The sequence below is a fragment of the Lactuca saligna genome, chromosome 5 (genome assembly GCF_052625555.1).
Source record: "Lactuca saligna cultivar CGN05327 chromosome 5, ASM5262555v1, whole genome shotgun sequence".
Classification (NCBI taxonomy): domain Eukaryota; kingdom Viridiplantae; phylum Streptophyta; class Magnoliopsida; order Asterales; family Asteraceae; genus Lactuca; species Lactuca saligna.
This window is the reverse complement of record NC_136421.1, coordinates 265,655,227-265,676,773: the sequence shown is the minus strand read 5'-3', so window position 1 is coordinate 265,676,773 and position 21,547 is coordinate 265,655,227. Positions and strand designations below refer to the sequence as shown.

General features: G+C 32.7%; 1 protein-coding gene across 1 annotated transcript; it reads right to left on the bottom strand.

Annotated features, from left to right (window-relative positions):
* Positions 1-14,585: 14,585 nt before the first annotated feature.
* Positions 14,586-15,062, bottom strand: LOC145046629 (uncharacterized). The gene has a single exon (XM_078994912.1). The coding sequence runs from the start codon at positions 15,060-15,062 to the stop codon at positions 14,586-14,588; it is 477 nt and encodes a 158-aa protein (XP_078851038.1).
* Between the last annotated feature and the right edge of the window lie 6,485 nt (positions 15,063-21,547).

Sequence of the window (21,547 nt, the reverse complement as noted above, 5' to 3'; positions counted from 1 at the left end):
ATAGGTGTGGAGAAACAGGTCATATCAAGCCAGCTTGCCCAAAGAAGGATGTGACTTGTTATGCATGTGGTATTACTGGCCACAAGAAGCATTTTTGCCCTACTCTTACCAGCCAAGTGACGGGAAGTCAAGCTTCTGTTCAACAACCAGCGAGAAGTCAAGTCCCTGTCCAACAATCGAAGAGTAGTCCAGCTAAAAAGGAGGAGGTGCCAAAGGGTAAGGGTCGTGCATTCCAGATTACCGCAGAGGAAGCACGTGAGGACCTGAATGTCGTGATGGTTACATTTCTTGTCAACTCTAGACCTTCTCACATCTTATTTAATTCTGGTGCCTCGGATTCTTTCGTATCTTATGAATTTGCGCATTCTTTTCAAACTATTTGCTATGCGCTCGCGCAACCATTTCACGTAGATACTGCAGGTATCATTACTTGCTGATAAAATCTATAGGGATTGTGTCATAGAAATTGAAGGCTATAATTTTCTTGCTAACCTAATCCCTATCTCATGCCCAATTTCCATATTATTCTCGGCATGGATTGGTTGTCAAAGAACCATGCAGAACTCTTGTGTTATGAAAAGATGATACGCATTCCTATTGAAGGGGGAGATCCTATTCATGTCTACGGTGAACAAAGGATCTTAAAAATAATCTATTTCCTCAAAGGTCGTAAATTCATATCGAAAGGTTGTCCTATTTATCTGGCATATACAGTTGATATCTCAAGAAAGGAGAATAAAACTATAAATGATATTCCCATTGTTAACGAATATCCTGATGTTTTCCCCGATGACCTGCCTGGACTTCCTCCGGACAGACAAGTAGAATTCCAAATTGACCTTGTGCCCGGTGTTGCTCCGATTGCAAAGATTCCTTATTGTCGTGCGCCAGCTGAGATGAAAGAAATGATGATCCAACTACAGGAATTACTTGACAAAGGCTTTATTCGACCGAGTACCTCTCCCTGGGGGTGCTCCAGTATTGTTTGTCAAGAAGAAGGATGGATCGATGTGAATGTGCATTGATTATTGTGAGCTGAATAAGGTGACTATCAAGAACAAGTACCCACTACCTCGCATCGACGATTTATTCGATCAACTTCAGGATGTTAGCTATTTCTCAAAGATTGATTTAAGATCTGGCTATCATCAGTTGAAACTACAAGAGCAAGATGTACCGAAGACTGCTTTCCGTACTTGTTGTGGGCATTTCGAATTCCTTGTCATGCCATTTGGTTTGACAAATGCTCCTGCCGTATTCATGGATATGATGAATCGAGTGTGCCGCCCAATGCTCGATAAGTCTGTCATCGTATTCATTGATGATATTATAATCTATTCCAAGTCTGAAGCCGATCATGCCATTCATATTCGTGAAATCTTAGAAATTCTTCGAAAGGAGAAACTTTATGCTAAATTCTCGAAATGTGAATTTTGGCTTCGTCAAGTTCAATTTCTCGGCCATATTATTTCTAGTAACGGTGTATCTGTAGATCCCATCAAAATCGAAGTCATTCAAAATTGGGAAGTGCCCCGTAATGCTTCCGAAATTCGAAGTTTCTTAGGTCTCGCGGGATATTACCGGAGATTCATTAAAGACTTTTCTCATATAGCCGTACCTCTCACAAGTCTTACACGGAAGGAAGTGAAGTTCGAATAGGGTGAAGCTCAAGAAAAAGCTTTCTCAACTCTAAAAGATCTTTTGACTCATGCTCCCATCTTCTCACTCCCAGAAGGTGATGATGATTTCTCCATATATAGCGATGCTTAAAGATTGGGACTCGGTTGTGTGTTGATGCAGCATGGTAAAGTGATAGCCTATGCCTCAATACAATTGTAAGATTATGAAAAGAGTTATCCCACCCATGATCTTGAACTCGCTGCAGTAGTATTTGCCCTAAAACTTTGGAGACATTACCTTTTTGGTACGAAATGCTAATTGTTTACCGACCAGAAGAGTCTCATGTATATATTCAGTCAGCAAACTCTGAATATGAGACAACAGCGAGCCATGGAGCTGATCAAGGACTATGATTGTGAAATCATGTACCATCTTGGAAAGGCTAATGTGGTTGCAGATGCACTTAGCAGGAAATTTTATCGTAATAGTATGTGTTATACTATTACTCACACTACGGTGAAGTTTACCATTCTTGATGAACTAGAGAAGTGGCAAGTTGAAGCCTTAAAGCTAGAAAATGTAAAGAATGAAGGAATGGTACATTATGTCGATGTTTTACTTGATGATCCACGAGGATTAAAAGTATTTAAGAATCGGCTATGGATGCCAAAGATTGGTGGATTAAGACAGAAGATTTTAGATGAAGCTCATAAGTCTAAGCTATCAATACATCCTGGTACAAGTAAAATGTACTATGATGTAAGAGCTGATTATTGGTGGCCTGGATTAAAGAGAGACATTGGAAGATATGTACAGGAATGCTTAGTATGCTTACAAGTCAAAACAGAGCACCAAAAACCTTATGGAACCCCAAAAAGTCTTAGTGTTCCTGTATGGAAGTGGGAAGAGCTGTCCATGGATTTTATTACCAAATTGCCAAAGATTGCTAGACAGCATGATAGCATTTGGGTAATCATCGACCGCCTGACTAAGAGTGCACATTTTCTCGCCACGTGTGAAATGGCTCCAATGGAGAAATACGCACAAGTATACTTGAATGAAATTGGTTCAAGACATGGTGTGCCACTAAAGATCATTTCCGATCGCGATACTCACTTCACTTCTCACTTTTGGGCAAGTATGCAAAGCGAATTGGGATCTCGAGTTTCTCTCAGCACCGCTTATCATCCCCAGACAGATGGTCAGACGGAGAGAACAATCCAAACAATTGAAGACATTCTTCGTGCATGTGTTTTGGAGTTCGGTGGTAACTGGGATAAATACCTACCGCTTGTCGCAAATGTTGTACGCCGTTATGTTGGTGTGAAATAGGACAGAAGATCCTTGGGGGCCCTGAAATGATTCAAGACACCACCGACAAGATTCAAATCGTACGAGAAAGAATGAAAGCGGCCCAGTATCGACAGAAGTCCTATACGGAAAAGAGAAGACGACCTATAAAATTCCAAGTGGGTGATTTCGTTATGCTGAAGGTAACCCCATGGAAAGGCCTTATGCGATTTGGGAAGAAAGGAAAGTTAAGTCCTAGATTTGTTGGTCCTTTCAAAATCATCCAGAGAATTGGAAAGCAAGCATACCGCTTAGAATTGCCTGAAGATTTGGCAGGTATTCATGATGTGTTTCATGTAAGTTATCTGCGCAAATGCTTGAGCATCTATGATGAGATAGTTCCATTATCCGAGGTGAAATTGGATAATAAGTTAAGATATGTTGAAGATCCTGAAGAAATCGTGAATGAAAGAACAACTAAGCTATGCAATAAAGAAGTAGAATTGTTGCTTGTCAAGTGGAAACACCATCGTGGCCCAAACTATACTTGGGAAAATAAGAATGAGATAAAAGCAAAATATCCCCATTTATTTTAATCGATGTAATTTCTGGGACGAAATCCTCAAAAGGAGGAGGTATTTGTAATATACACGTTTTGAAATCGTGTTTTGTAATGAATAAAATTGTGAAATATTATGTAAATTTGAGTGTTGAGTTGTAACAGATGGTTTTTACTACAAATGAAGTAAAACTATGTTTAGAATCACTCAAAAAATATTGGAAGTCGTATGAGATTTCAATTAAAATCCAAATAGTGAAATTTAGCGAAAATATAAAATTTTAAATAAGTAAAATTTTATTATTTGATGTGGTAGAGAATCTCGTTAGAAACTTTTAGGCGAAAACCTCATTAAAATCCGAGTTATAACGAAGAAGTTATGACCAACCGAAGATCCGCGACAAAACCGACATGACGTCGAATGACGTCAAAAGTGAGTTTTTGATAAACTACTTTTTAGCCTTATAAATCTAAATGAAAGTCGTAGTATTCGTTAAACAGAGAAATTCGATAAAAAGAACACCAAAATCTGACTTCGTATGAGGAAGTTATGATTTTTCGAAGTTTCAACTTAGCAGTAAACAGCTAAAAACTCGAATTTTAGATCGAGCGATATTTTACTGATACATCCTAAACGAGAATCGAAGGTCTCGTCATATGTAGTACAACGGTAAAAAGTATGATGAAAACGGATGTCGGATGAAGAAGTTATGAATTTTTAACGGATTTTCCTGTCCCGGTCTATTAAAAATAATAATATTAAAAATAAAGTCAAAACTAGCCGACAAAGTCTAAACGAAAGTTGTAGAGCGTAATTTTAGCTACGTGTGCATATAAGAACGTCAAAAACGGAGCTCGTATGCGAAAGTTATGGATTTTAGAAGTTCGGGGCTCGAAAATCGAAGAATTTCGCATGAATAGTACCGGCCACGTCACCTCGCACGAAGCAGGTGCGTCACCGGAGACGTGGCCCAAACCGAGCTGCTTCGCTGCTTGCTTCCCAAGACTGACGCGTGTTCCCCTCTGATTCGCCGAAGCTGAGGTCTAGCAGGAGCGAGACACGTCTCGCCTACCAGCCTCGTATCCGACCCTCGCATCCGAGCTTCCCCTTCTCGCCACTTGCCCCTCGATGCTGCTGCCACCGAGCGCTTCGCTGCTTAGCCAACTCCGAACCTATAAAGGGGGCTGCGAGACCTTCCGACTAACTTTGGAAATTTGCCACTTTTAGCCCCTCTTTCCATATTTTCTTCATTTTGACTTTCCCCGAAGCCCCGATATCAATTTTAGCACCCGAAACACGTCCCGAGACCCCCGAGAAGCCTGAAAATTTTATCTTTTTGGTTTTGAAGCCCTACCTTCGCAGAGCCCGGTTTTTCAATCAAGCTCCCGGTTTTCAACATAGAAAGACATATTTAAAGCCGAAGTGTTGTCCAAATTACTATTTTAACCCCCGGTTAACTTGAGGTGAGTTCAATATATAGGAACAAATGTATGTTATGTGTTATATGTGCTATGTGCTTTTCAGTATTATTATTCTGAGTTATTTTCTCGTGTTATTCACTATGTTTATAGCAATTGTAATACCTTTGACCATGTGATCAGTGAAAGGACTTAGATTCACATTGGTACCGGTACGTAGCCTCTGGCCATGTAGAGCATGTCTCCGTAAGAGAATGACTTCTATTCTATGGAATTGGCAAATGGTTAGACAGGACTATAAGCCTGAAATCTAACAAGATGTTAATCATAAATTGCATGTCTTCTATGCCATTTGGGCCAAAGCTTTATTGATGTATATCAAGAATTGAAAAGTATATCTTTGAATAAAGTCTTTGATTGATATGAACGCTTGTCACATGATCTCACATACATCTTATTGTTCCTCTTTGCTTTGCCACATTGAAGTATATATATGACATAACATTATATTGTATCTATTTTTGAACTCACTAAGCGTCACCGCTTACCCTATCAATGTTTAACAATTGCAGGTGATAAGTAACTAGTATGTTTACATACTATTGAAAGATGTAGAATAGTTTGTAATAGTACTTTTGTACTACTTTTTATGTTTGTATAAATTACAATATCCTGGGTAGTTATGTAATATATATATATATAACACATTGTAATAGAAGGTTTGTATCCAATAGTTTGTAATTCCCTTTTTATCAATGTAAAATATTGCTTTTATAAATATGCAAATAGCATGTTTTGGAGTAATGATATTGTGAAGTACGAAAGTTTGGGTCTTTCAAAAATACAAAAGTTTGGATCTTTCAGAATACAAGTAAAATGTGTGGATCTATGTGTTATATGCACGTCTTGTGTGATTTCTTAGTTTATGGTGTAAAAATATGCAAGATCTTGGCAAATCACGACTTCTTAAGTAACATTGAGTTAAGATCCATGAACTAAGGCACCCTATACATCAAACTATCAAGTTAAAAGTGTTATATGTTTAAGCTACAAAAATTTAAGGCAAAAACATTGTTAAGGGCCAAAATTGTCAAGAAAACAAAAGACAAGTGTAAAAAGTGACATTTATGTTTTTAAAGGGATTAAACAGCCCCTACTTGTATAAAAAGGGATTTTTATATTAAACATACTTTCCAAAGGGGCCAAAAACATAAGTTTTAGCTTAATGGGCCAAACTTTTGGGTCTCACGGTTTTGGACCCAAATTTTGCGAAAAAGGGAAAGTTTTGGGACTAAAATATTATTTGAGCAAAATTTGAGGCATAAATGTAAATAAACCAAATTTAGGTGTGAAAATAACATTTATTTCCAAATTGGACCAAAAATGTAACTTTTATTAAAATTGGGCCGAAACTGTAAATTTTTACAAACAAGGGGCTGAAAATGCACGTTTCTGTAAAACTGGGCTTTAAATGTCAAAATATATATTTTTGGACTAAAACCGTGGATTTCTAGACATTTGGGACAAAATTGCAAATTTTTACAAATTATGGACTAAGGTGTCATTTTTACAAAACCTTTGGCCTTAATTGAAAATTTGAGGCTTTTGACCAAAAATTTTGTTTTAGACTTTTTATAATAAGTTTGGTAAACTACGAGCTAAAATAAACAACGAAAATATACGAATGGACGGAATACATCGATAATAATTTTATTGGGCCTAATATTCATCTTACGTGGTCAATGGGCCCTAAGGGCCCATTCATGTGTATATTGAGCTCAATACTTTTCCATGACATGTTTATATGGCCTTGTGACCCATTTACATGTTAATTTTGGCTTGAGTTATGGGTTACATGTTTGTGGGTCTTTGTTGTCCATTTACATGCCTATTGGGCCCAAATTACCCTCTTACATGTTATTGGGCCTTTGTGGTCCATTTACATGCTAATTGAGCTTGGAATGGAATTCACAAGCTGGTAGATTGTAACTATACATTTGCGTAATCATTAAACTCCGTATACTTATATATGTACCTTTCGAATACGAAAACATACCACATATACGTAAACATTAAACATAGTACAAAAGGGTTGAGAATCTAGTGAGACATGTCGGTTGGCACCTCTGAGTGTACAATCGTAGCCTATAGTTAGAATCAGAGTTTCCTGGAGGGAAAGCGGGTGTTGTGTATAGATATCTCTATACGGGGTGACCCCCCACGCCTTAGTTGTTCGCTACAGCTAGACTAGGCCGGTCTAGGGCGGTAAAATCTTGAGCAATACCGGTATTTGGAAAAATGCCAAGATGGGCAACCTAGTCATTATCATGCATGGTTATAACGGCTCTTATAGGGATTCAATACCAAATTTAACATTTCGAAGATTAACTCTTTGATTATGTCAATGCAACACGACTTATTTAACGATATAAGAACCTAGATGTTGTTATAAAACAGAAAATATCGGATTTTCTGGGGAAAATATTCATATACATTTATCACTTAGTCACAATACAATGAATCTAAACTACACTTATACAGGTTATAACTATGAAATTCACACATGCATTTATACTTGATTTTCACATTATTTTACAGAAAATATCGGATTTTCTGGGTTTTTACGAAAGATACAAAGACTTTTCAACCATACTTATGAACTCACCAACATTATATATGTTGACCGTTTTCAAAATAACTTGTATTCTCAGGTAATCGTTAAGTAGGAAGGGTTTTCAAGAATGTATGGATTTATTTTGTGTAACATCACTTATCGTACTTTTAAAACTTGAAACTATGTAACTTTTAACAATGTACTTGATGTAAACAATGCTAATTGTCATACGTACTGTTGGTGATGAATGTGTTATGTTTCATGTATATTCATTGTGATGATAATTCAATTGCTAGTCACACGAGCCCCCGGATGTTTCCGCCGTCTGGTTCGGGGGTGTGACAACTTGTGTTTAATTTTAACAACATCATAATATAATATGTTTAAAATCCGTATAATGCTATATAAAATCTTTTTATATAGATGCGGAAATAAAAGAAAAAAATGTTAGAAATAAGATTCGAACTTGCAACCTCGAGAAAAACGCCCTATCACTATAACCACCTGAACTAATTCCAACTTTTTTTTTATTATTTCGCTAAACATATTTATATTAAGAACCGCAACATAAACGAAATTTTCTAGAAAATATTTATATTACTGAAATTGTTTTGAGGGGCATCCTGTGATACCCGGGATCCAATGTAGATCTGCCCATGTGTGTGTGTGTGTTATATATATATATATATATATATATATATATATATATATATATATATATATATATATATATATATATATATATATATATATATATATATATATATATATATATATATATATATATATGAGGGTTCAAATGAGTAATAAAACGATTGAGAATGAAAGAATAAATATGGACCATTCATTTCTACTATGCCGCTTAAACGCTCCAACGACCGGGCAGACAGAGCAGGTCATGTTGATATATGAATACGTATATTAATATATGAATAAGTATATCGAAAGTGGTTATTCATATATGAATATGATGACAGTGGATGGTGGCGGAGGTGGCAATGGTTTGTTGCGAAGGTGGTGGTAGTGGTAAGTGGTGGTGGTGGCGGTGGTTGGTGATGAATGGGCAATGGTTGATTCATATATGAATACACTTATATTTATATGAATACGCTTATATTTATATTCATATTTAAATATTATGTAAGGAATTGTTTGCATAGATGTTCCTTGTGGTATCAAAATGTTACAAAGAAGGTCCTTTTGGCGTGTTCATTTTTCAAGTTAAATCCTTTGTGAAATGACATATTTACTCTTCCTGTCCATAAGGACCGTGTATGTAATTTGTTCAAGGCATATGAACCATTTATATATATAATTTTGTCTATTATTTATTATCTTTGTATTTTATTTATTTTTATTTTTTTATGAATTAATTTTTTGACATTTTTTTTTCGAATATAATGTTTCATTTTAATTATTTTTTTCACTTACATTTTTTGACATTTTTATTCAAATAAATTTCTTAAATTTTTTAACACTTTATTCGAATACATGTATTAATGTTTTTTTTTATGTTTTGTTTGAATTTTTTTTTGATGTTTTGTTCGAACACAATTTTAATATATTTTTTTAAGGAAATTGAGTAATCTAACAATATTTGTATTGTAACTTTTTTTTAAATAACCACTTTTAATTTTTTTTTTTTTTTTGAAAAATAACCATTTAGTCCGGAATTCATGATTTTGAGGTCATGTTATTAAACGAGTTAGATCTGACCCTATTTGTGGCCCCCTATTAAATGCCCCCATTTGCTACTATATCTGGATTTCTTTGTTCCGAGCTACTCTAAGTTCTAAAAGTGTTTTATACCGGTAAAAAGTTTAAACATCTGTGGGTATGTGTCAATTTTTTTGTATGATTATATGTTCAAAATAAAGTTGAAGTATTTTTTGTATGACTATATGCGATTAATTGGAAATAATTCATTTTTATTTGGTTTCAAAGGTTAATTTTGATTAATTGGAATTATCTTTTTTACAGTATTACGGATTGAAAATAATTCGTTATGTTTCGATTTTTTATAATTATATATAATTAATTCAAATTAGTTATAGTTAACTACAGAAATCAAAGCAAAACGAATTATTTTCAAATAATCATATATAATCATATAAAAGACACTTCAACTTTATTTTGAACATATAATCACATATATACATACAAACAATTGACACATATCCTTAAATGTTGGAGCTCTTCATCGATAGAAGATATTTTTTGAAGTTGGAGTAGCCTAGAATTGAGAAGTCCAATACATAATACAAAATGGATGTCTTGGACTGGGTGATCACGATACCAAGTCGAATTTGACACGTTTAATAATACGACACAGAACCTATACATTGTTGACTAAGTGGTTATTTAAAAAAAAATAAGTGGGTTACAAAAACAAGTTGTTATTTTTTTTATATATAAAATACAATAAAACAATGGTTAGATTACTCAATTTCCATATAAAAAAACAAAAGTGAAAAAAAAACATTAAAAAATGTATTCGAATAAAACTTCAAAAAAATTATTCGAACAAAACATAAAAAAACAATAAATGTACTCGACTAAAATATCAAAAAATTATTTGAACAAAAACATCAATAAATATAAGCGAATATATATATATATATATATATATATATATATATATATATATATATATATATATATATATATGTTATAAATTTGATGTAATTAAAACAAGATTAGTAAAACTAAACTAAGAACCTTTAAGAAAGAAGAAAGAAGAAAGGAGATTTGGAGAGAATTTGATAACTTATATAAAGTATTCAAATTGGTGTATCTTTTACATATGTGATAGTGCTATTTATACTAGTTAAATCACTAGACATAATTAATGAGTTCTTACACATATTTGACATATTTATCCTAAGAGTTGAAAATAACTCTTACACATTAGACATTAGGAAATGTTGTCATTCAATTATTTACAACACTCCCCCTTGGATGACATCATTTCAAATTAGAGTTCAACCTTGAAGTACGGCCTCATTAAAAACCTTGCTAAAGAAAACCCAGTGGGAAAAAACTTTAGCGAAGGGAAAAAGAGTGTTGTGTATAGTTGACTCCCCCTTATTTAGACATCTGTCACATTATATTCTATGCACATGTCGCATTCGATGCCATGGACATGTTTCCTGAATATTGCAGTAGGAAGTGCCTTCGTAAAAAGGTCTGTTGCATTGTTACTGGATTGAACATATTTGATTTCAACTTGATGGTTCGTTATAAGCTCTTGAGTGTACTCAAAAAACTTTGGACGTATATGTTTTTTCCTGTCGCTCTTGATATATCCTTCTTTCATTTGAGCGACACATGCTGAGTTATCTTCATATATTAAAGTTGGACATATATCCTTTTCAAGTCCACATGAAGTTAAAACTAGTTGTGTCATTGATCTTAACCATGTACATTCTCTGCTAGCTTCATTTAGTGCAATTACTTCAGCATGATTTGAGGATGTGGCAACAAGTGTTTGCTTTTGAGAACGCCAGGAAATTGCAGTACCTCCATTCATGAATACGTATCCAGATTGAGATCTAGCTTTATGAGGATCGGACAAATAACATGCATATGCATAACCAATCAAACCTTGTTTTGAATCGTTAGGGTAAAATAACCCTAAATCACTAGTTCCTCGAAGGTATCGAAAAATATGTTTGATTCCATTCCAATGTCTTTTTGTTGGGGCTAAACTAAATCTTGCTAGCAAGTTTACTGCGAAAGAAATGTCAGGTCTAGTACAATTGGTAAGATACATAAGAGCTCCAATTGCATTTAGATATGGCATTTCTGAACCACGGACTTCTTCATTTTCTTCGCATGGACGAAATGGATCCTTGTCAATATTTAATGATCTAACAACCATTGGAGTGCTTAAAGGATTTTCATTGTCCATATTGAAATGTTTCAAGACTCTTTCTGTGTAATTTGATTGATGCACAAGTATTCTGTTAGGCATATGCTCAATCTGTAAACCAAGACAATATTTGGTTTTTCCAAGATCATTCATTTCAAATTCTTTCTTTAAAAGTTCAATAACTTCAAGGATTTATTTATTTGTTCCAATGATGTTCAGATCATCAACATAGACTTCTATGATCACATATCCAGATGTTGTTTTCTTAATAAATACACATGGAAAAATAGTGTTATTTTTATAACCTTTACTTGTCAAATAATCGCTTAAACGATTGTACCACATGCGCCCAGATTGCTTTAAACCATACAAAGATCTTTGTAATTTTATAGAATACATTTCTTTGGGTTTTGTACTTAACGCTTCAGGCATTTTGAATCCTTCAGGGATTTTCATATAGATATCACTATCAAGTGGTCCATATAGGTAAGCTGTAACAACATCCATAAGACACATCTCTAAATTTTTAGATACTGCCAAGCTGATTAAATATCTGAAAGTGGTTGCATCCATTACTGGTGAATAAGTTTCTTCATAATCAATTCCAGGTCTTTGAGAGAAACCTTGAGCAACAAGCCTGGCCTTGTATCTTACAATTTCGTCTTTCTCATTTCTTTTTCATACGAAGATCCATCTATATCCTAATGGGTTCACAACTTCAGGTGTGAGGATAATGTTCCCAAAAACCTTTCTCTTGTTAAGAGAATTTAATTCAACTTGCATAGCTCCCTTCCATTTAGCCCAATCATTTCTTCTTTGACATTCAATGACAGATTGTGGTTCAGGATCATCATTCATAATATCACATGCAACTGAATAAGAAAATATTGCATTTATACTGTCAGTTTCATTTTGGTCAATATTCTATTTGGCTGACCATAATTTTGTGCATCATCCTCTTTTCCTAGGGGAATTTGAATAATTCGTCTTTTTCCAGGAATACTTTCCTCATGATCTAGTGCATTTTCTGCTCCTCTTCTTTTTCGTGGGTTCTTATCCTTAGAACCAAATGGCCTTCCACGCTTCAGGCGTGTTTTAGACTCTTGAGTGACTTTATCATCAGATTGTCCATGTGGAATGTCAATTCGAGCTGGAACATTGACATCGGGTATATATGATTTAGTCACCCTTTTTGTGTCAGTAAATGCATCAGGTAATTGATTTGCCATTTCTTGGAAATGCATTATCTTTTGAACTTCTATATCACATTGCCTTTTGTGAGGGTAAAGATATGATAAAGAAGGCTCATGCCATGACACATCCTTTTCCATGATCTTCTTTTCTCCACCTAATGATGGGAAATTTGCCTCGTCAAATTGACAATCTGGTAGGCGTGCTGTGAAAACATCACATGTTAATGGTTCAAGATATCATATAATAGAGACTGACTCATAACAAACATATATTCCCAACCTTCTTTGAGGACCCATTTTTTTGTCCGTTGAGGTGGTGCAATAAGGACGTATACTGCACACCCAAAAATTCTCAAATGGGATATATTTAGTTCTTGACCGAAAGCAAGTTGTAGTGGAGAATATACATGATATGAACTTGGTCTTATGCGTATCAATGATCCAGCATGTAAGATTGCATGACCCCAAACAGACACAAGAAGTTTGGTCCTCATTATCAATGGTCTAGCTATTAGCTGGAGACGTTTAATCAGTGATTCAACTAAACCATTTTGTGTGTGTACATGAGCAACTGGATGCTCAACAATAATTCGGCAGACATACAATAGTCATTAAATGCTTGTGAAGTAAATTCACCAGCATTATCAAGTCTCACTCTTTTGATAGTATAATCAGGGAAATGTGCCCTTAATTTAATAATTTGGGCAAGAAGCTTTGCAAATGCCATATTACGAGTTGATAATAGGCAAACATGAGACCATTTGCTGGATGCATCTATTAAGACCATAAAGTATCTAAATGATCCAGATGGAGGGTGAATCGGTCCACATATATCACCTTAAATTCTTTCTAGAAATCTAGATGATTCCCTTTCAACTTTCATTGGAGAGTGTTTTATAATTAACTTTCCAAGGGAACAAGATGTACATGGTTTTATGCTATTGGATTGAGGGAATTTTTGGTCCTTCAGTGGATGCCCATGTGTATTCTCAATTATCCTTCGCATCATTGTTAATCCTGGGTGGCCCAACCTATCATGCCATAAACTGAATGTCCCAGGATCACAATGTTTTCCTTCGGTTACCATTTTTGATTCAATCATATTTATACATGTATAATGCAGACCGGAATCAAGTGTTGGTAGTTTTTCAAGCACATGACTTTTGTCTATAATATACATATATTTCTTATTTTCAATGGTCACAGTCTTTTTGTCATATCCTTTGAAATATATTTCATTGAAACTTAATAAGTTTCTATTAGACTTTGGAGAAAATAAGGCATTTTCTATACAAAAGTTTGTACCATTTGGTAATATAAAATGGGCTTTCCTGGTTCCCTCTATCAAGTCTGCAGGACCTGATATTGTATGTATAATTGTTTTTGTTGGTACTAATTTTGAAAAATATTTCTTTGATTTCAGAATAGTATGTGTACTACCACTATCTGCTATACAAAGATCTCCAATCTTTTCTTGGTGTTGTGCTCCAGTTGGACTCATATTAAACTTCACATATGAAAGGAATAATAAGTGAATAAACATAATCATAATTATTATTAAAAGAAAGTTCATTTATTGAAGGAAAGGCATTGCATGCAAAATAAACGAAGGAAAAACAGTTTTACTAGAACAATAATAGATTTTTTTTAGTTAATGTCTTCCATGTCATTGCAGAAATCGGCAACATTTAGCGGAGTGAATTCAACATTATCAATGAGGTTTGCTTCTTTTCCTTTTCCTTTAATGGACTCTTGATAAAGTTGACAAAGATGTGCAGGTGTGCGACAGGTCCTTGACCAATGGCCTGTGCTACCACATCTATAACATGAACCATCAGATTTTTATGATGTCCCAGTGTCATGCCTTGCCACTTTGGCCTTATCTTGTGTGTGGACATTGTTTCTTTGTGAATGTTGGTAATTATTCCTTTTCTAGCCACGACCACGATTATTACCTTGTCCATGACCAGAATTATGGTTCTGATTATGACTTTGGTTTCGATTAAAATAGCCACGGCCTCATCCTCGACCACGACCACGCCCTCGTCCACGTGTATTGTTTCGATGACTATCAATATTTGTAGCATTTGCTTCAGGAAGTGCTACTGATCCTGTTGGACGAGATTCATGGTTTTTCATCAAGAGTTCATTGTTTTGCTCTGCAACGAACAGACATGCATTCGGTTCAGAATATCTTGTGAACTTTTGCATCCGATATTGTTGCATCAAGGTAATGTTTGTTGCATGAAATGTGGAGTAAGTTTTCTCCAACATATCTTCATCAGTAACTTCTTGTCCACAATATTTGAGTTGTGAACATATTCTGAACAAAGCTGAGTTGTATTCATTTACTTTCTTGAAGTCTTGAAACCTCAGTGTTCTCCATTCATCTCTAGCATTTGGAAGTATAACTTCCTTTTGATGATCAAATCTTTCTTTCAAAAGATTCCAGAGAATACTTGGATCAGTAACATCAAGATATTCAAATCTTAACATTTCATCAATATGCTTACGAAGAAAAACTTGTGCTTTTGCTTTGTCTTGTGCCAAGCAATTATTAAATTCATTTATAGCATTGAGATTCCCATGGACTCAAGATGCATTTTTACATCTATCATCCATGGCACATAGTTTTTCCCGCTAACTTCAAGTGCTACAAACTCGAGCTTTGCAATGTTGGACATAATGTAACTTGATTAAGATAGATGTGATTTCTACTTCTAAATAACCTTTGTTTGAGCTTTCGTGCTGATAACGTGTTATAAATTTGATGTAATTAAAACAAGATTAGTAAAACTAAACTAAGAACCTTTAAGAAAGAAGAAAGAAGAAAGGAGATTTGGAGAAAACTTGATAACTTATATAAAGTATTCAAATTGGTGTATATTTTACATATGTGATAGTGCTATTTATACTAGTTAAATCACTAGACATAATTAATGAGTTCTTACACATATTTGACATATTTATCATAAGAGTTGAAAATAACTCTTACACATTTGACATTAGGAAATGTTATCATTCAATTATTTACAACAATATATATATATATATATATATATATATATATATATATATATATATATATATATATATATATATATATATATATAATATTATATTTGAACAAAACATCAAAAAACTTTAATTCATAAAAAGTATAAATAAAATAAAATAAGAAGATAATAAATAATAGACAAAATTACATAAGTGGTCGCATGAATAAATTATATAAACGGTTACTAAGACAGGAAGGACACATGTATCATTTCATAAAGGACTTAACTTTAAAAGTTAACACCGTTAGTTAGTTAGTTAGAAAGACCATCTTTGCAATATTTTGAAACCACCATGATCATCTATGCAAACAATTCGTCAAAGACTAAAATTGGTCTATTTTGTCAACCACATGGACCATTTATGTAATTTTGTTTACATTCATTCTTGAAAAATTACAAGTAATAACAAGATCTCAAAAGATACGGTTAATAATGATTAAAACTTACATTTATTCTTGAAAAATTAAACTAAGAAAGTTGGTTTTTAGTGAACTTTGTAAGGCAAGGTAGAGACTAGGGGTGTTCAAAACTCGATATCCAAAAATTCGGATAATGGATTTTGGTATCCGATTCCGTATCAGAAATTTCGGATATCTGAATTTCGAATACTAAAATCGGATATCCGAAATTCTTACTTTTGTTCGGTATCAAATATCACTCCAATTAATTAAATAACTGCTATTAAGTTTTATTAGCATTTATTTTTAACTTGAGACACATTAAACTATCAACCACTAATCAGTTGATAGCCTAAATCCAAAACCATCCATTATCTATTTGATAGCCTAAATCCAAAACCATCCATTATCTATTTGAGACACATAAACCACTGAAGCATTAAGTATTAACGAAAAAAATATTAACGATGAAACTCAATTCTTTAAACCGTCAAGGACTCACAAATTAAATTGTGGTATATTAGAATGCAGTAGCACGTTGGTAGTCATTAGAATATTATAGTATGATTTAAACAAAAGAAATATCTATCATTTTTAACAATTTGTCATGACATCACCTAATAATGGCATAAACCCATTAACCATAACACTAAATCTTCCTAATTTATATTTTCAAATAATAACATAATAAATTTAAAAAAAAAAAGCATATTTTTGGGTATCAGATATCCTAAATATCTGAAATTTTATAAAATTAATATCCAAATTCGAATCCGAAAAAACGGATATTTTCGGATATTCGAAAATCTAAAACTTCGGATAATTTTGGATTTTTCGGATTGCATTTTCGGATACGGATATTTTTGAACACTCCTAGTGGATACCAATGCATTCGTTGCCGAGCTCCTCCAGCTTCTACACATAGGCTATATCTCTATTCTTGCCTACATATCATTTTCTAGATCAAAGAAAATTACTAGACAAATCCCACGGTTCCACTGCCCCTTCATCATGCAAAGTCACAAGCTTGACTCCAACAAGTATAAGATTTTTGGCTGCAATGCTAATTAATATGAAGCCATTGGTATATCAAATCTCAAACCGAAGAAACATCAAGAAGTACAGTTTAAATCAGCGTTAAGAAAACATCAATTTTACCTATCTAAGCACCAAATTGAATATACATGGAAAATATAAAAGTTGGATATATTCATCATGAATTTAAACGGAATTCCATAATTATCAATAAGTATAATTTTATTGAATTTGGTAACCGTCTATAATTATAGAAGGATCTTACTAATTGGATCCCAGATTTTCTTAAAGGACCCCTCATTAATGATCTTTTAAGCATAAAATTATGTGCATTTATGATATCAATAGCTTTTATGATTACTAAAAGTTAATTTTTTTTGAAACTCGTACTTATCATTTAATTACTATAAACTTTTTATTTATTATATACTTTACTTTTTTATAATCAAATAATAATGCAAACATATCAACGTTTTCTATATATTTTAATATTTATATAAACCAAAAAATAAAAATAAAATGATATTAAATATTTAAATGAAAACTAAGTATTATTATTATATCGTATTTGAAGTCACTTATTATTATGCTTACGTATAAAAATGATTTTAATAAATTGCATTAAAAAACCAAAAATAAATTAAATTTTTTTTTGTTTAAAATATTTTATTTTATATATTTGAAAAAAATATATATGGTTATTTTAATACTTTTTAATAAAAATAATATTTTTTTTCTATACACAAATGTTTATATTGAGCCATTTTATTATGTAATGATTAGTTTTATTTAAAGTAAAATATAAAATAATTATGAGGGTCTAATATTATGCAATGATAATTAATAAAAAGATAATTATTTTGTAATGATTAGCTTATTTTAAGAAAAAAGTTAAAGTAATTATTAAAGTAATTAATAAGGTTCTTTTAAGAAAGTAATAAGGGTCCAAATAGCTGAACCCATTATAGAAATTTCATAATTATGATGAAATTAATTATTTTATTAATATGGAGAATTACTATTATTTTTAATTATCTAAATAATTAAATATGAAAAATAAGTATGGTTACTATAATTATTAATTTATTTTCATAATAAATCTATTTCTTTTATATATATATATATATATATATATATATATATATATATATATATATATATATATATATATATATATATATATATATATATATATATATATATATATATATATTCCTCATTATTATTCATAACAAGACTTCAAATGCATGTGTGCTTCAAACTCCACACTTGCAACACATAAAAACTCTTTTTGTCTTCCCCTCTCTCTCTCTCTCTCATCTTCTTCTTCTTCTTCTTCTTGAAACTGAAAGATGCTAAGCAGCAGTAGCCCTGAATTTTCACAAAAGTCCCTAAAGATCAAACAAGATGACAAATTCTTCACAAGGCTTCTATCCAAGGAGAGCTCAGTTGCAAACCCTTCTTTCAGAGTCTACTATGGAAATGTTTCCGGAGCAATCCCTTTTACTTGGGAAATTCAACCTGGTACCCCTAAACACAAATTCTCTGACAATTCAATCCCTCCACTCACCCCTCCTCCTTCCTACTACAACTCCAACCCTGACCATGATCACAGCAAATCCACAAAGAGAAGATATTACCAAAGATCCAAGCTCCTCTACAATATCTTGCTGAACATCAAACTCATCAAGAAAGGGCAGGTGGCATCATCATCACCTTCTTCTTTATCATCGTCTTCATGGTCCTCATCAATGAGTAGCACTGTTCCTTCTTCCAAAGGGTACGGGACAAGGCGACGCCGTTTCACAAGCTATGGCTCTTCATTCGATGATGGACAGATGTACGGTGGTGGATCTCCTGATGCAGTGAAGTGTTTTGGGATAGATAGCAACAAGAGAAGGGATAGTAATGGTTGTCCTAGTGCGTATACTGTTTTGATCGTGAAGAAAGCTTTCTTGTCGATTGTGGGCCGCAGATCTGGTTAAAAAGGTACTACAAATAACAAGCAACAGCTATGAAGGGATTGATTGCTTTTTTTTGGTCTCATGCAATTACAGTCATTAATGCATTAAGTGCGTGTGGTGAAGCACAATGTCCAAGTAAAAAATTGAGATCGAAAAAACTTGTGAATTGTTAGGTTGATTTTGGGTGTTTGGTGTGAATGTAGTGATCTCCACTGCGAGAGATGAGAATTGCATTTCAAAATTTATTCGAAAATAAATGTAAATGTTGTTTGTCATCTCTTTGCTTTTTCTTTTACGAATTGTTCATGGATTTTATTCTTAAGTGAATTTGAATGTATTTTTCTGGTTTATAAAGTAATCTTGTTTTTTTTTTTTGAGATTCCAAATTAATTAAATCTGACTTGAATATCATGTTCTTTGTCCCGGTAACATTAAAATTCATATCCAGCAATTTGGTTGAGTGATTGATGAGTTGTATACAATGACATTTGTACTATATTTAATGATAATGACCTTATATATAAATCTAGGAATAAATAGTTTTTAATTTTCACAAGAGACAGTATAATTAGGATTCAGTTTTTCTTTAAATATTGGATGCAAATCTTTTGAGATCGACCGGGAAAAGTAATTCGTCTTGTTCTCAGGAAAATATAAAACGTTTTATATTTCACAATTTAATAAAAATATTATACGGAGTACTATCTTCTTTTTTATATAAATTTGAGTTAAATTAACATTTACGTTGATTTAAAAATAAGTTTTTTTTTTTTTTAATATATATATAAAGAGCTTTTATAGCAACCAATTTTGATAACAACCCCTGAAATAGTATCCAACTTGTATACTTTTGGAGGATCTGAACTATTTCGTTTTACTATTTTAGGTATCTAATTGTTAGGGCACAAACTTATATTACCTTAATTAGGTGCTACATTAATTATTACATTTCTCAAGATAGATGTTAATTTATGATGAAAGACACATTTTTTATGAGGTCCCTATGTAGTAATGATATATAGTAATATACTGCGCAATTAAAGTCATTATTCATGATTAGACTTCCGGATGATAATAAATACTAAAATATTAGTTATGATTTATGATTTATATGATTTTATGTAATTTAAAATTATTATTCTCGATCGAGCGACATGGTCTACATCTTTGGGTGAATTTAATAAGAAATATTCCCAATTTGTGTAGTCGTTTTGTCGAAGGATCACTCCCTCAAGAAACATATGGGGAAACTGTGGAAAATGAAATCAACTCAATCCATGTTGTCAAATTGTATTCAAGATGATGTAGTTATGGAGAAGTTAATAGTTTAGTACTTTAATAATCTGGTTACATTAAATAATCTAGCGGAGTTTTGTACTCTTTTTAAAAGTTAACCATTTATTAATATTATGGTATGTGGTATTTTGGGGAAATTCAATAAACTTTGGATTACAGTTGTGTATTAAATCTTTTTCAGATATCAGTGATCTCGTGGGAAGACGAATGTGTAACAGTACACATTCATCAACGGCAATGACGATTCTAAGTTTATTATATTACTCTGATTTTTAAACAAATGTATTTTGGAACAAATGGTTTTCTTAACTTATATTCTATAAATATGAAGTTTTGCCTTAATTAAATATGAAATTTTTTATTGTGAAAATAAGACATTACAATGGATATATGTATTTGCCATAGACCAGGTGGGTTGAGGTATGGTTTGGATATATGTTGTAAATGAGGTAAGTTCGGAATAGTGAGTACTAAAATGGGTCTGGTAGGTGTATGACTAAAAGATTTTAGATCTAGGCTTTTTAGTGGTAGTATGGGTTGGTGATTTTGTTGGACTTGTCTCATTAAAAAGTTGGCTACTAGATGGTATGGTCGATGTTGTGTGGGTAAGGGTTTATGTGTAAGTGACAGGATCATGGAAGTATAGATGCCTAATGCATCATCTCAATGAAGTTGTGATATTGGGGTCATCTTCTAAAGGTTCTTTTTTAACTATGGTAGAAGCAACAACATGTGACCTAGCTAAAAGACATACCATTAACGTTCATGTATGTTGCAGTGCCAAGTTGTTCTTCTAGGGCTAATGAGATAAACATGGTATATAGGACTTGGGGTGGACGTTTCTTAGCAGTTGCATCTATTACCTCTATTGATTGTATTCAATCCCCCTTTCTACAATCTTAGTTACATATACGGGACCTACATAAACTACATGTTTCTTTGTATCCATAATTATCTTGTCCTTGCATATTTCAATAAATGAAGAGAAAAATATATAAATAAGTCCAAAAACATTCGAAAAATTGAAAAATGCAAAAGGATATCCATCCAGACTGAATTATCTTTTATTGGTTCTTAGGTTATAACTCGTGGAAACCACGTCCGGTATATTTAAAATTTTTATATAAATAATAAAATAATAAATATAAAAAAACCAAGATATTATCGATTGTAAATAATTATAAATTAATTTGTTAAGAAAAATAAACATAAATAATGTTATTATAATA